General features: G+C 48.1%; 1 protein-coding gene across 1 annotated transcript; it reads left to right on the top strand.

Annotated features, from left to right (window-relative positions):
* Positions 1-986: 986 nt before the first annotated feature.
* Positions 987-11,620, top strand: LOC109451772 (uncharacterized). The gene is made up of 16 exons (XM_019740246.2): positions 987-1,125; positions 1,305-1,390; positions 1,465-1,512; positions 1,660-1,779; positions 2,330-2,407; positions 2,671-2,753; positions 3,635-3,721; positions 3,795-3,911; positions 6,491-6,624; positions 7,669-7,877; positions 7,950-8,033; positions 9,119-9,173; positions 9,247-9,311; positions 9,754-9,921; positions 11,046-11,204; positions 11,283-11,620. Exons 1-16 carry the CDS (start codon positions 987-989, stop codon positions 11,532-11,534), a joined length of 1,884 nt encoding a protein of 627 aa, XP_019595805.2. The 3' UTR covers positions 11,535-11,620.
* The last annotated feature ends 547 nt before the right edge of the window (positions 11,621-12,167 follow it).

The following is a 12,167-nucleotide window of genomic DNA, read 5'->3' as shown; positions in this document are numbered from 1 at the left end:
ATGTCAGGCCCCGTTCTAATGCTTATCATAAATTCACTTAATCTCATCAACAGTGGTTCTTAATGTCATGGCCCCATCAGCGTCACCTGGAAGTCTTCTAAAACATAGACACCAGAGTTTCTGATTCAGTAGGTGTGGGGTGAAGCCTGAATATTTGCTTCTCATTCCAGTTTCCAGGAGATGCTTGATGCTACTGGCCCAAGGAACACACTTTGAGAAACACTACTTTACATCAACCTTATAAAAAAGATACCATTATCATCACTATCATTTCCATTTTCCAGACGTGGAAACAAACAAATAGAAGGTTAAGTAACTTCCCCAGGGCCATATAGCTCTCATACTATCTCCACTATGATGGAGCAAGGATTGAACACTAGGTAACAGCAGCCATGTCTCCTAATTCAGAGGCTACAAACACGCAGACTTAAGGGGTGGTATTTTCATCATTGTTTGCAACCATCATATATATATATATATATATATATATATATATATATATATATATATCACAGTGGATCATTACTGACATATGAGATAAAAGAATTAGAGTTGGTAACTAATGCCAGCTATATGATCTGCAAACATACTAAAAATCATTGGTATGTATGGTATAGGAATTATATCGCAATAAAGCTATTATTTTTTAAAGGGGTGATTATCTTTTATAAATACAGACCAAAATAGCTATGGATGAAATAATAAAATATCTGGGATTTGCTTCAAAAGAATCCATTGGGAGTGGAGAGGGGGAACAGACTGGCCCTATGTGGATAAAAGCAGGGGGCTTGGAGGTTCATTCTATTATTGTCTACACAGATATGTTGAACATTTTTCATAAGAGGAAAAAAAGAAGAATCCCCTGCAGTGTTCTGACTGACTTAGAAAAGAGGGGACTGCCACCTCTTTGACAAGTTATTATTTAGAGGCCCCACCCAGAGAGCCTCAGATCAGGGAAATGAATTATTGAGGGGAATCTGAGAGGCATGGAAGCCATGGAAGGTAGAGAGGCAGTGAGCGCAGCGGCTGGTTTAGGCCAGGGCAGATCAGCCCCCTCGGCCCTCAGTGACAATCCACAGGCCATGCTGACCGTGGTGGTGGAAGTAGAGCCAGCGACAGGATCAGGTAAGAAGCTGCACACATTCATTCTCAGAGGTAGTGCAGCCTGGGAGAGCCTCTTGGGAGAGGGAGAGGGCTAGGCCATCTTAGGTTAGGAAGCTGAGACAAAGGTTGAGGGCAGGACTCAGGAGTCCTGGGAGCTCTGTTTCGCTCATGAGAGTTGATATGAAGCCCACCTTTCTCAGGCCCTGAGGAGACCTGTCACCCCACATTCCTTCTGGAGGGGCCCAACAGCATCCGCCTGCTTCAGCTGGGGACTCTGGAGACACAGGTGGATATGGGATGAGGTGTGGGTAAGGCAGGGGAAGATGGGAGTGACGCTACTAACCCCAGCCCTGCCCACAGGAACAATGTGTCACCTTTGACAGAGTTCTGCATTCTGAAGCTGCTCAGGTAGGGGGGTCTGATAGGGCAATGGGAGGAGGATGGGAGCCCTCAGTGCCCTGGAGCCTGGATGCTGAGTGCTTCCCCAGCCCTTTGCTCAGGCCAGGCTGGGTCAGGGCACCTCAGACAGGGGGCTGTGTCTGTGTTTTCCTGCAGGAGGCAGAGCAGGAGCTGCTAGCACAAGTCCAGTCCCAACTAGGCTCTGTGGGCCGAGGGTACAGTGTGGGCCTCCTGCTTCGGGGTCGGGAAACAGAGGCACCCCGGCTCGTGCCTCAGGTGAGTCCCAGAGGAGCCATGTGGTATGGGTGTCATGAGGCTCAGGTGTTGCCTCCTCCAAGGGACCTTTAAGAACCTTCCTCTCCCTACTCTAGCTGGACTAGGTGCCCTGTGGTCTATGCAGGATGTTTGGCCAGGGTCAATTTATGCAGTGATCGACAGGTCAGGGAAGGTGGGAGGCTGGGAGTGGTGGTGTACAAAGATCAAACGTCCAGGGAGGTCTAATTTTCACAGTTCTTGGTAATACTAATAATGATAAACTGGAAAGTTTTGTTTTTTGGACTTTATCAAAAATGCCCCCGAGGCAAAGGAGCTGCCTCAGAACTTTGCCATGGGCCCCTGCCCTAGCAAAAAGTAGGTCCCACTGAAAATGTCTGCTCACTTGTCCAGCTTGCTGTGAACCATGAGGGCTGGGCCTATTTCTGTCCTGGACACCGTTTCCCCACACCAAGCACAGGAAGCAGCACAAACTTCACCTCAGGAAATGTTGAAGGACATTTCTTTCTCAATTGATTTCTCAATCCCCACTGAACCCCTTTTTCCACTTTAGCTGCTGCAGATGCTGTTTGAGGAAGCTCTGTCCCTCGGGTGCTCTGATCCTGTGCTTAGTACTCTTAGCCTGGTGCAGGTGAGACGTGTGGGGAGGGGAGACCTGGAGCCAAGTCCCTGGTGATGCTGCAGAGAGTCTGAGGCTTGTTGGCAACCAAAAAACTTGGGTCTCGCTCCACTCTGCTGCTCACCTATGTGGGCTTGCCTCTCTGGGGTCTACTTTTTCTTGCCTGAAATGGCTGAATTCTGGTGCCTTGCTTGGCCTACAGACTCCAGCGGGAAGATCATATGAGCTGGGGAAAGGCTCTGTTTGTAACAGGCACTGTGCTTGTTTGATCCTAGCTCAGCCCCAGCGGGCGGACTCGGGACCTGCTCTCTCCGGGGCCAAAGAACCTGTCGGTGCTGGATGTGGCCCCTCTGGGCTTGTGAGTGTCTGGGGCCCAAAGGGGTCTAAGGATGCTTGTCTTAAGGCAGGGCTGATACCCCCAAACCAGGCCCTTGGAGGTTTCTCCCCACTGCCACCTCAGGGATGGGAAGCTCTGAGCTTGGGGTCATGCTTACAGGGCCTGGGTGTGCTTCCAGGACTCCGTCTCACCCTCTTCCCTTCATTCCATATCCTCATCCCTGTCACTCCTCTCACCCATCCACTTATACCTCTTCAGCTCAGTCATTATCATCCTGGGTGATCTGAGCATCTCACCCAGCAGAAGTTCAGTTTGTCCATCTGTAAAATGGGAGCTATCCCAAGGATGCTGTTTCCTTCACTGGGCAGATGAGGGCACAAAAACTAAGATCATGGGGCTGGCCCAGTGGCTCAGGCGGCTGGAGCTCTGTGCTCCTAACTTTGAAGGCTGCCGGTTCGATTCCCACATGGGCCAGTGAGCTCTCAACCACAAGGTTGCCGGTTCAATTCCTCGACTCCCGCAAGGGATGGTGGGCTGCGCCCCCTGCAACTAGCAATGGCAACTGGACCTGGAGCTGAGCTGCGCCATCCACAGCTAAGACTGAAAGGACAACAACTTGAAGCTGAATGGCACCCTCCACAACTAAGATTGAAAGGACAACAATTTGACTTGGAAAAAAGTCCTGGAAGTGCACACTGTTCCCCAATAAAGTCCTGTTAAAAAACAAACAAAAAACTAAGATCGTGAAGATGAGAGGCTTTTAGGGGATATACTGATCTTGGAGCCTTGGGGATGATTCTTACAGGCTCTCGGGACCCCCCCTGGGCTCCCCAGGCAGAGGTTCTTGGGGGCTGACAGAACTCTGGTGCTTAAGAGCTGAGCTCAGCCTCCCCTTCTTCCAGAGTGGTGGAAGATGCCAGCGAAGTAGAGGTGTCCGACTCAAAAGCTGCCTCAGAGCTGTACTTGCAGGCCACAGGGGTGGAAAGCAGGTGAGGACAAGAGGGCGCCTGTCATCCTCTCACCCCGTAGGCATTTGGCTTGGTACTACTTTCTCCTCCACAGGGCCTGCTCTCTGCTTACTGTCACCATGTGCCGCCCAGGGCCACACCCTTCTGAGGGGGCTGGGACCCAGAGCGTGTGGCGAGGGGCCTTGCGGATCCTGCAGCTCCCGGGAGCCCTGTAAGTCTGACAGAGACTTCTGACTGCTTTGGAGGTGGGGTGGGGTAGGGTAGGGGTGACTGAAACACGGATGTGGAGCCCCAGGGCAGCATTAGGGTCTCCTCCTCTCTTCACCTCGGACAGACTGAAGGACTCTCTTTAGCAATTCTTGTAAGGCAGGTCAACTAGCAGTGAACTCCCTCAGTTTTTGCTTATTTAGGAAAAATCTTAATATCTCCTACATTTTTGAGGGATAGTTTTGCCAGAAAGAGATAGAATTCTTCGTTGACAGATATTTTTCTTTCAGCACTTGAAATACGTCATCTCACTGCCTTCGGACCCTCATAGTTATTGATGAGAAATTTGTTTTTAATCTTATTGAGGATCCTTGTACATAACAGGTTGCTTCTCTCATGCTGTTTTCAAGATTCTCTCTGATTTTGACTTTTAACATTTGATTATAAAATGTCTTGGTGTGGCTCTCTTGGAGTTTATTTATCTTGGAAATTTTTGAGCTTCTTGGATGTGTAGATTCATCATGTCTTTCATAAAATTTGGGATATTTTTGAGCATTATTTCTTCAAATATTTTCTGCCCCTTTCTCTCTCGTTTCTCCTCACGTTGTGCTTATGTTTGTACACTTGGTGGCATCCCACAGGTCTCTTAGGCTCATTTTCCTTCATTCTTTTTTCTTTCTGCTCCTCAGACCGGATAATTAATTTTATTTGACCTGTCTTCAAGTTTCTTGAGATTCTTTCTTGTGCCTGCTCAAATCTGCCCTCTAGTGGATTTAAATTTTCAGTTATTGTACTTTGCTACTTGGTTCCTTTTCATAATTTCTATCCTTCTATTGATATTTTCTATGCATTAGGACATCATTTTCTTGATTTCCTTGAGTTTCATGAACATATTTAAGATGGTTGAATTACAGTCTTTGTCTAGTGAATCCAATGTCTGTGCTTCCTTAGGGACAGACATTGAAAAATGTCTTTAATAGAAAAATGAAGTTTCTATTAATTTCATTTTTTTTTCCTGTGAGGAAATCATACATTCTTGTTAATTTGCACACCTCATACTTTGTTGTTGTGGGACACTGGCCAATTTGAGTGTTTTTTATTAACACTGTATTCTTTATTGTGTTGTTCTCTTAAGTCTCCAAACTTTTCCTTAGTGTTCAGACATTTTGGATACGGTGATGTGGTGCCTCTGAAAACAAGCTTCTCCCTCCTCGCCACGGTTTGCTTTGTTGCTTGTTGTGGGCCAGAGCCATCTATTTGCTGAGTGACTTTTTCAAACCATTTTTGCAAAGGTTTTATTCTTTGTGGTCACTGCAGTCTCCATTCTATTATCTCAGTGGTTACTTAGCCAGTGACTTGACATAGAATTCCTTAAACGCTTGGGACCAAAAACACTTAAATTAAAAAAAAAAAAAAAGGAAGAAAGAAAGGAAGGATGACAGAAAAGTAAGAAGGAGGAAGAGGGGGAGGAGGGTAGAAAGGAGAAGGAAAAAAAATTCCCCCGGTTTCTATAAATTGGCTCTGTGTTGGGTCACTGCTTCTATGCTTAATCAGGCCACTATAGCCCTGCCTTAGCCCCACATCGTGCTTTTGCTGAGCCTAAAAATCAGCCGGAGGTGAAAGCTTATGGTCTTCTTAGGTCTTTCCTGAGTGTGCATCCTGCCCTGGGCATGTGCACAGCTTTCTAGGTTTCCTAGTACATGTGGGAACTTTTTAAAGTCCTTATTCCTCCTAAATCTCACTCCTCAACTTTTCCTTGGAGTCTTTCCACATATCGATTGTTTGCCCCAAATGTTATTTTTGCTTGTTCTTTCAACTTTCAATGTTTTCGTGGGGTTATGTTTTGAAAACAATGGTTTCAATGTTTTATGTCCTCTGGTATAGCTGCTCTGCCCTGAAAGAGTTCCAAGATAAGTAAAACAAAGGGAAGACCCTTTTGCTGGTCCTTTGGGGGAAATTCCAACCAGTCACAACAGAGGAACACAATTCCTTGGGAACAAAGTTCTGCTCTGTTTCCTACAGAACCAGGTACCACCGCCACCCCAATCCCCGCAAAGTGTTTTAACATACCTGAGCCCCAACCTCCTCCCCAGCACCTCTGTGGGCTGGGGGAGGTTGGAGCTCGGGTAAGTTAAAACATCACAAAGCTCTCTTACCATATTTAAGAAAGTGCCTTTTTCCTGGTTAAGCATTCACTTGGTTGCCATAAACCTTTGACTATCTCCCAGAGTTCTAGTACAGTTGATTCTGGTCATTTTTGCCCAATGTTTCTGGGGAGGACAGACCCCCACAGTTCCCTATTCTGCTATTTTTGTTGATGTTGCCTTGCTTTGTTACTTTTAAATTGGGTTGTCTTTTTCTTGTTGATGTGTAAGAGCTCTTTATATATTCTGGATAAAAGTCCATAATCAGATAGACAATTGATATTTTTTATTTGTAATTAAAAAATAATAAAGATGTACACAAGGTTGCAAATCTGTCTGGTGATGCACGGAAGTTACTGGAAATGGTCAGCCTTTCCATCAGTCCAGTTTATTTCTCCACCCATCAATGGACATCTTTCTTCCTCCCTCCCTCTGGCAGAGACTGCCCCCTGCTGCAGATATTGGCCGGTAAGGTTGCTGGTGAGGAGGTGGAGGGCTCTCTACCCTGGATTGTCTCATGGCTCCTGGAAGGAAACAACTACAGTGGTCTTCTTCTTCGCCTGGGATCTCAAGGTGGCCTGCGGAGGGTGTGGGGTTCTTTGGGAAACTCTGGGATCTGACCTTAGGCCTGCCCCACCCTCTTACCCAACCAGCCAAAGCCCCAACCCCAGTCCAGAGAGAGCCTGACCATATAGGAGGGCCAGGAGTCAGCCAGGTCCCAGGGTGGCTAGCCTGCAGAGGTCTGGAGTAACCCTCTCACCCTTCAGAGGCCTTCAACAGTTTACCAAGCATTTTTACATTGACTAATACCTTTAATTCATACCACAACCCCATGAGGCAGATGTAATTTACAGATGAGGAAAGGGAAAATCAGCAATGGAAAGGTACTTGTCTATATTCACACAATATTAAAAATCAGTCCTCTATAAAGTGATATGATGTCAGTAATTTTGGGGGAGGTCAAGTGAAGGGTATAGATCAAACAAGAATGGCCACGAGTTGATAACTGTTGAAGCTGGGCTATAAGTAGATGGATTTCCTATGCTTTGCATATGATTGAAAATTTCCATAATAAAAGTTAAAAAACAACTCTGGCCCTCTGACCAGCTCCAAAATCAACAAACACACATTCACTTGGCCAACATATTCCCAGACCTCCTCCTGTATGAGGACGTGTGCGACATGGAAGATAAGTTGAGGCAGTTCCCGTTCTCAGGGAGAAAGCAGTGAGGGACAGACCCATGTTTATAGGCCAGGTTGGTGTCATGATTAAGAGCACAGACTTTAGTGCCAGACAGACCTAGGCTTGAGCTTCCGCTTTGCCACTCACCAGAAAGTTACTTGACCTCTCTGAGCTTCAATAGCCTCATCTGGAAAATTTGTGTGGTGGTGGTGGTGGGGGCAGGATAAAAATTTTAAAGTTATTGACTCATTGGAGTGTTGTGTGGATAAACAGAGGCAATCCATGAAAAGCCTTAGCGTAGTGCTGGCAAGCACATGTAGAAGTCTGGTAGGTGTTAGCTGTTTTCATGAATAGTGCTACTAATAAGAAGTATTATAGGCAGTATGCTTTGGTGTCCATGGGAAGGAGTCATTCACACAGTCTTCTTTTGCTAGGCAGCTCCCTGAGCTTGCTCCAGGCTGCTCTCTTGGGGGCCGCGGGAAGGAGGATGCAGGTGAAACAGGTCAGGCCCACCCTGTGGGATGCAGCAGAAGAGGCCCGAGCCCGCAGGGCTGGCCTGAAGAGCCTGCGTTTAGGCCTCCTGGGGGACACCCTGTCGGATGGCAGGCTCAACCAGCTGGGCAGGGCACTGCGGGAGCTGCAGGTGAGCAAAGTGAGGTCTGGAGTTGCCTGGGCCAGCAGTAGCTGAAACCCACTTTCAACCCCCTCTCCATAGGTGGTAAAAGCCTGGAGCCAGCGCCTAGGAAGCTGGATGCTCAAAGGGGTCAAAGCTGAGGCTGTGGGGCTCCTAGAACCACAGGTATGTCTTCTCATCCAACCTCTTGGGAGCCCCACTGATGTCTGCCTTCCTTTCGTGTTTACAGAGCACTATGAGGGGGCCCTTCCTTCACTCCTTAATTTATTGTTTCCCGAACTTTTATTGACCACTAACTATGTGCCAGGCACAGTGCCACGTAGGCCCTAGGAAAGCCCTGTCCTCAAGGAATTTAAAATCTGCTGGAGAGAAACAATTACAACATCGTACCAGTGCTCTGAAAGGTTTATCAACACAGGATTCTATGGGGCATCTAAGTTAGTCTTGGCAAGAGAGGGAAGGAAGTGAAACTTCAGGGAGGAAGTTGATTCTTGGAGGAGATGGCCAGCAATGAGTGAAGAACATTCCAGGCAGAGACAATAACAAGTAAGTCTCTGCGGGACTGTAAGCAGCTCAATTTGTTGGAGAGTAGAGTTTGAGGAAGAGTCAGGAGAGAAAGACTGGAGAGGGAAGTAGGGGCCAGGTCATATAGGGCTTTGTAAATCTATTGAGATGTTTGAAAGTCAAGCAGAGCCACGGAAGTATTTTAAGCAAGGAGGACAACATTGCTCCCACTTTTCAGGTGAGCACACTGAAGGCTCAGAGAAGGGGAGTGAGTATCCCAGGGTCACTGGGATAATCAAAGGCCTTAGAGATGCAAATACCAAAGTTCTTAGACTGAACGTGGTGCTCTTTCATCCCCTTAGGATGCATGGCCACTCTTGTGCAAAAGGGGGCGCTATCTTCCATCATTTGCCACAGGGTGGCTGGACGGCTACCCCATCCAGCTTCTGGTTCTTCCTTTTTCATAATGATTTACAACTTGTTTTTACAGCCCTGGGCATTGGGAATTTGGCACGCAAGCTCCCGTTTATTGAGCAGTGCCTGATGCCATTCCATACTCTCTACAACTTTTATCAGCTCTTTTATGGATGAGGAAATGGAGACCCAAAAGACTAGTCACCTGCCTGAGGTCATAGAGCTAAGAAAAGGAGGGGCTGGGACCCTGATCTGTCTGATTTCAAAGACCTGAGCTTAACCCATGCTGTGCAGGAAGGGTGTGGAATTCTCACTCCTCCTTATCTTCTCAGCAGGTGACAAATTCAGCGGCCAGCCACAGTCCAGGTCTCCAGCGGGAGCCCCAAGGTGGGTCTGGGGTTTGGGGATGGAGCTGGAGGTCTTCTCCACCTTTGATGTGTTTAATTGCATTTTCCTCCAGTGGCAGGAAGAACATCTCTAGGACCTGGGCCCCAAAAGCATTCTCTCAGGGACTCTGAGGAACAGGTACCCTCATGTAACCCAGAACAACTGGAAGTTGTTGGGGGCGGGGGTGTGTGAAGAGTTGTAGAGTTGCATAACTCAGTTAGTATATCTCCAGCTTACCCTGCCCCAACATCAGGGAGAAACACAGAGCTTCTGGCAAATAAGGGACCTGAAGGGCTACTGGATCCCTAAGGGAGGGGCATGGGAAGGGATTGTTTTCCTACTGGGTTGGATTAGAGGTACGTGATCCGTAGGGCCTCCATGGTGTCTATTGGCAGAGCCAACACGTATCCTCTCTCCCCATGGCCTCTGAGTCACTGTCTAGACTACAGGCTCTTCCAGGCCAGTTAGGTCTTGGATGTAACAGGCCTTGGGAATGGGATTGTTGGAAATGTTGGGCCCTGTGTCCCCATGCCGTGTGCATACACGGGCTTCTGGCTGAAGCTAGACTGACGTCACCCAGGCCCAGCAGGCGCCAGATGTGGCCCTGCAGTTCTTCCTGGCCCAGGCCCGAAGGCAGAGGCTGCGAGAACAGCAGCAAATCTGGATCCAAGAGGAACTGAAGCATTTGGAACAGGAGGAGGAGGAGGCAGCAGGTGACCAGGTCAAAGGCCTGGTGGCTGGAGAAGAGGTAAGGAGGGTCGTGTAGGGGCCAGCTCCTTACTGGGCCAGGCACTGTGCTGGGGGTGGGGACCCAGTGTTAATCACAACAGACGGGGTCACACCCTCTTTCCTGGTCCTCATAGCTTTGTGGGGGGTAGATGAAGCGATTCTGTGTTCAGTGCTGTGATGGGGGAGCGAGGGGCCCGGCTGGGGTAGATCAGAGAAGACGGCATCCAAACTGAGACTTAAAGGACAGACAAATCAGCCAGGAGGGTTCGGTAGACGGAGCCCCCACAGGCAGTTTGTGCTCATCACAGAGAGGCACTCAGTAACTAGAACTTGTTTGAACAAGTTAAGAAACAAAACCATGCGCATGGATTTTGGGGGTGCGTGGGGTGGAGAAACACGCTCTGAGAGAAGACAATAGTGTCTGAGCAAAAGTCCAGAGAGCAGCAATGGCAAAATGGGTTCTGGGTATTGCAACCTGTCCATTTGGTTGGAGCCTGGCAGGTGCATGGTCAGAGGCAAGGCTGAAGAGATGTGAGTGCCGAGCTCTGGATGTGGACTTTGCAGAGGATGATGGTGAACTGTGGAAAAGCATGTTGTCTGAGCTCAGTCCCTCACTAGCCATGTGAATTCGGGCATGTTAAGCCACTTCTCTGATTCAGTTTCCAAATCTGTAAAATGGCAACTTAAGCCATAGGGTTATCACTGGATAAAATGAGATCATACGCATGAAGTATGTAGGACAGTGGGCACATAGGTGGCACTGAGTGTAAGTGTCTCTCGCTCAGTATCCGTGGGGGATTGGTTCTAGGCCGCCTGCGGTACCAAAATCCACAGATGCTCATGTCCCTTATATAACATGCTGTAGTATTTGTATATGACCTGCGCACATCCTTTATATATTTTAAATCATCTCCCTAATACCTAACACAATGTAAATGCTATGTATATAGTTGTTATACTGTATTGTTTAGGGAATAAGAAAAAAAATGTGTACATGTTCAGTTCAGACACCCGTTGGCCAAACTACATAGTACAGGTCAGCACAACATAACATTTGAAAAAAAGTATTTTCAATTCCTGGTTGGTTGACTCTACAAATGAGGAACCCATGGATATGAAGGGCTGACTGTGTTCTCACTTAAGGCCGCCCAGGAGAGACAGAGATGGCACCGGGAGCAGACAGTGCTGAGACTGCAGCTGGAGGCTCTTCAGGCAGAGCGGGACACTGCAGAGCAGGACCTGCTAGCCCTCTATGACCTGCACGTGCACGCCACACGAGCTCGGACATGCCACGTGCTACAGGTCAGTGGGGACAGAAGGCAGGCCTTGAGCTGGTTACAAGGCTGGCCGGCTGACAGACACCTCTGAATCTGGGCCCAGGTATTCCGAGCCTGGCGGCGGCTGTGGGAAGAACAAACCATGACCACGGAGCAGCACCACCGCAGCCTGCTGGCTGGCGTCCTACAAGACGGCATCAACCTGGCTGCACAGAACCAGGAGCTCCAAGCCCGGAACCAACAGCTTCAGCAGGCACAGACTCGGCAGGGGGCAGTTATGCTGGATCACTGCCCTGGGGAGAAATCTGGTGATCAGGACTCCTTCAGGGGCAGTTTCCTCTCTCCTCATTCTTAAGGGTCTTAGAAAGGAGAGGAAGGAAGTTCGGACGCAATAACTGAGCTAATGCTCATTACGGATAATGAATACCGTCATTAACCAGGTCTCATTGTGCCAGTCCCTGCTTCTAGTGGCCGAACAGCCACTATTTCATTTCGCCTTTTCCACTACCCAGTATAGTGGTAGGCACCACTGACCATTTCAGAGATCAGGCATCTAAAGCTGGGAGAGGTTATCTACACAAGGACAGTCAGCTAGTAAGTGACAGAATCAGAATTCAAGTCTGGTTGGCTAGAGCTCTGCGAAGTAGACAGTAGTGATTCACAAGCTGCCGTATGCATCAGAATCACCTAGGGAGCTTCTTTTAAAAAAGAAAAAAGAGAAAAAAGATTCCCAAACTTCACTTGCTAAGATTCTGCTTCAATAGGTCTGGGACTTTTTTTTTAACAAGCTTCCCTGGTATTCTACCACAGGAGCAGGGCCTGACATTCCTCTGGCCTTGAGAGCAAATAATAGGCAGAAATATCAGTGAAGGATCCAGAGGAAATGAGATCAACCACTTTGAGTCCTCACAAGTTCTCTAGCCTAGAGTCTAGTTTGTCCCGCTAGGCCTAGCACCTTCTATTCCCAAGACTCCCTCTAAATTCCCTA

The sequence above is a fragment of the Rhinolophus sinicus genome, linkage group LG10 (genome assembly GCF_036562045.2).
Source record: "Rhinolophus sinicus isolate RSC01 linkage group LG10, ASM3656204v1, whole genome shotgun sequence".
Taxonomy (NCBI): Eukaryota; Metazoa; Chordata; class Mammalia; order Chiroptera; family Rhinolophidae; genus Rhinolophus; species Rhinolophus sinicus.
This window is presented reverse-complemented; position numbering and strand designations above follow the sequence as displayed.

Coding starts and splice junctions, on each gene's coding strand:
- LOC109451772 (XM_019740246.2), top strand. CDS start 987: ATGGAAGCCATGGAAGGTAGAGAGGCAGTGAGCGCAGCGGCTGGTTTA. Junction 1,513..1,659: donor TGCATTCTGAAGCTGCTCAG/GTAGGGGGGTCT, acceptor GTTTTCCTGCAG/GAGGCAGAGCAGGAGCTGCT. Junction 6,625..7,668: donor TCTTCGCCTGGGATCTCAAG/GTGGCCTGCGGA, acceptor TTCTTTTGCTAG/GCAGCTCCCTGAGCTTGCTC.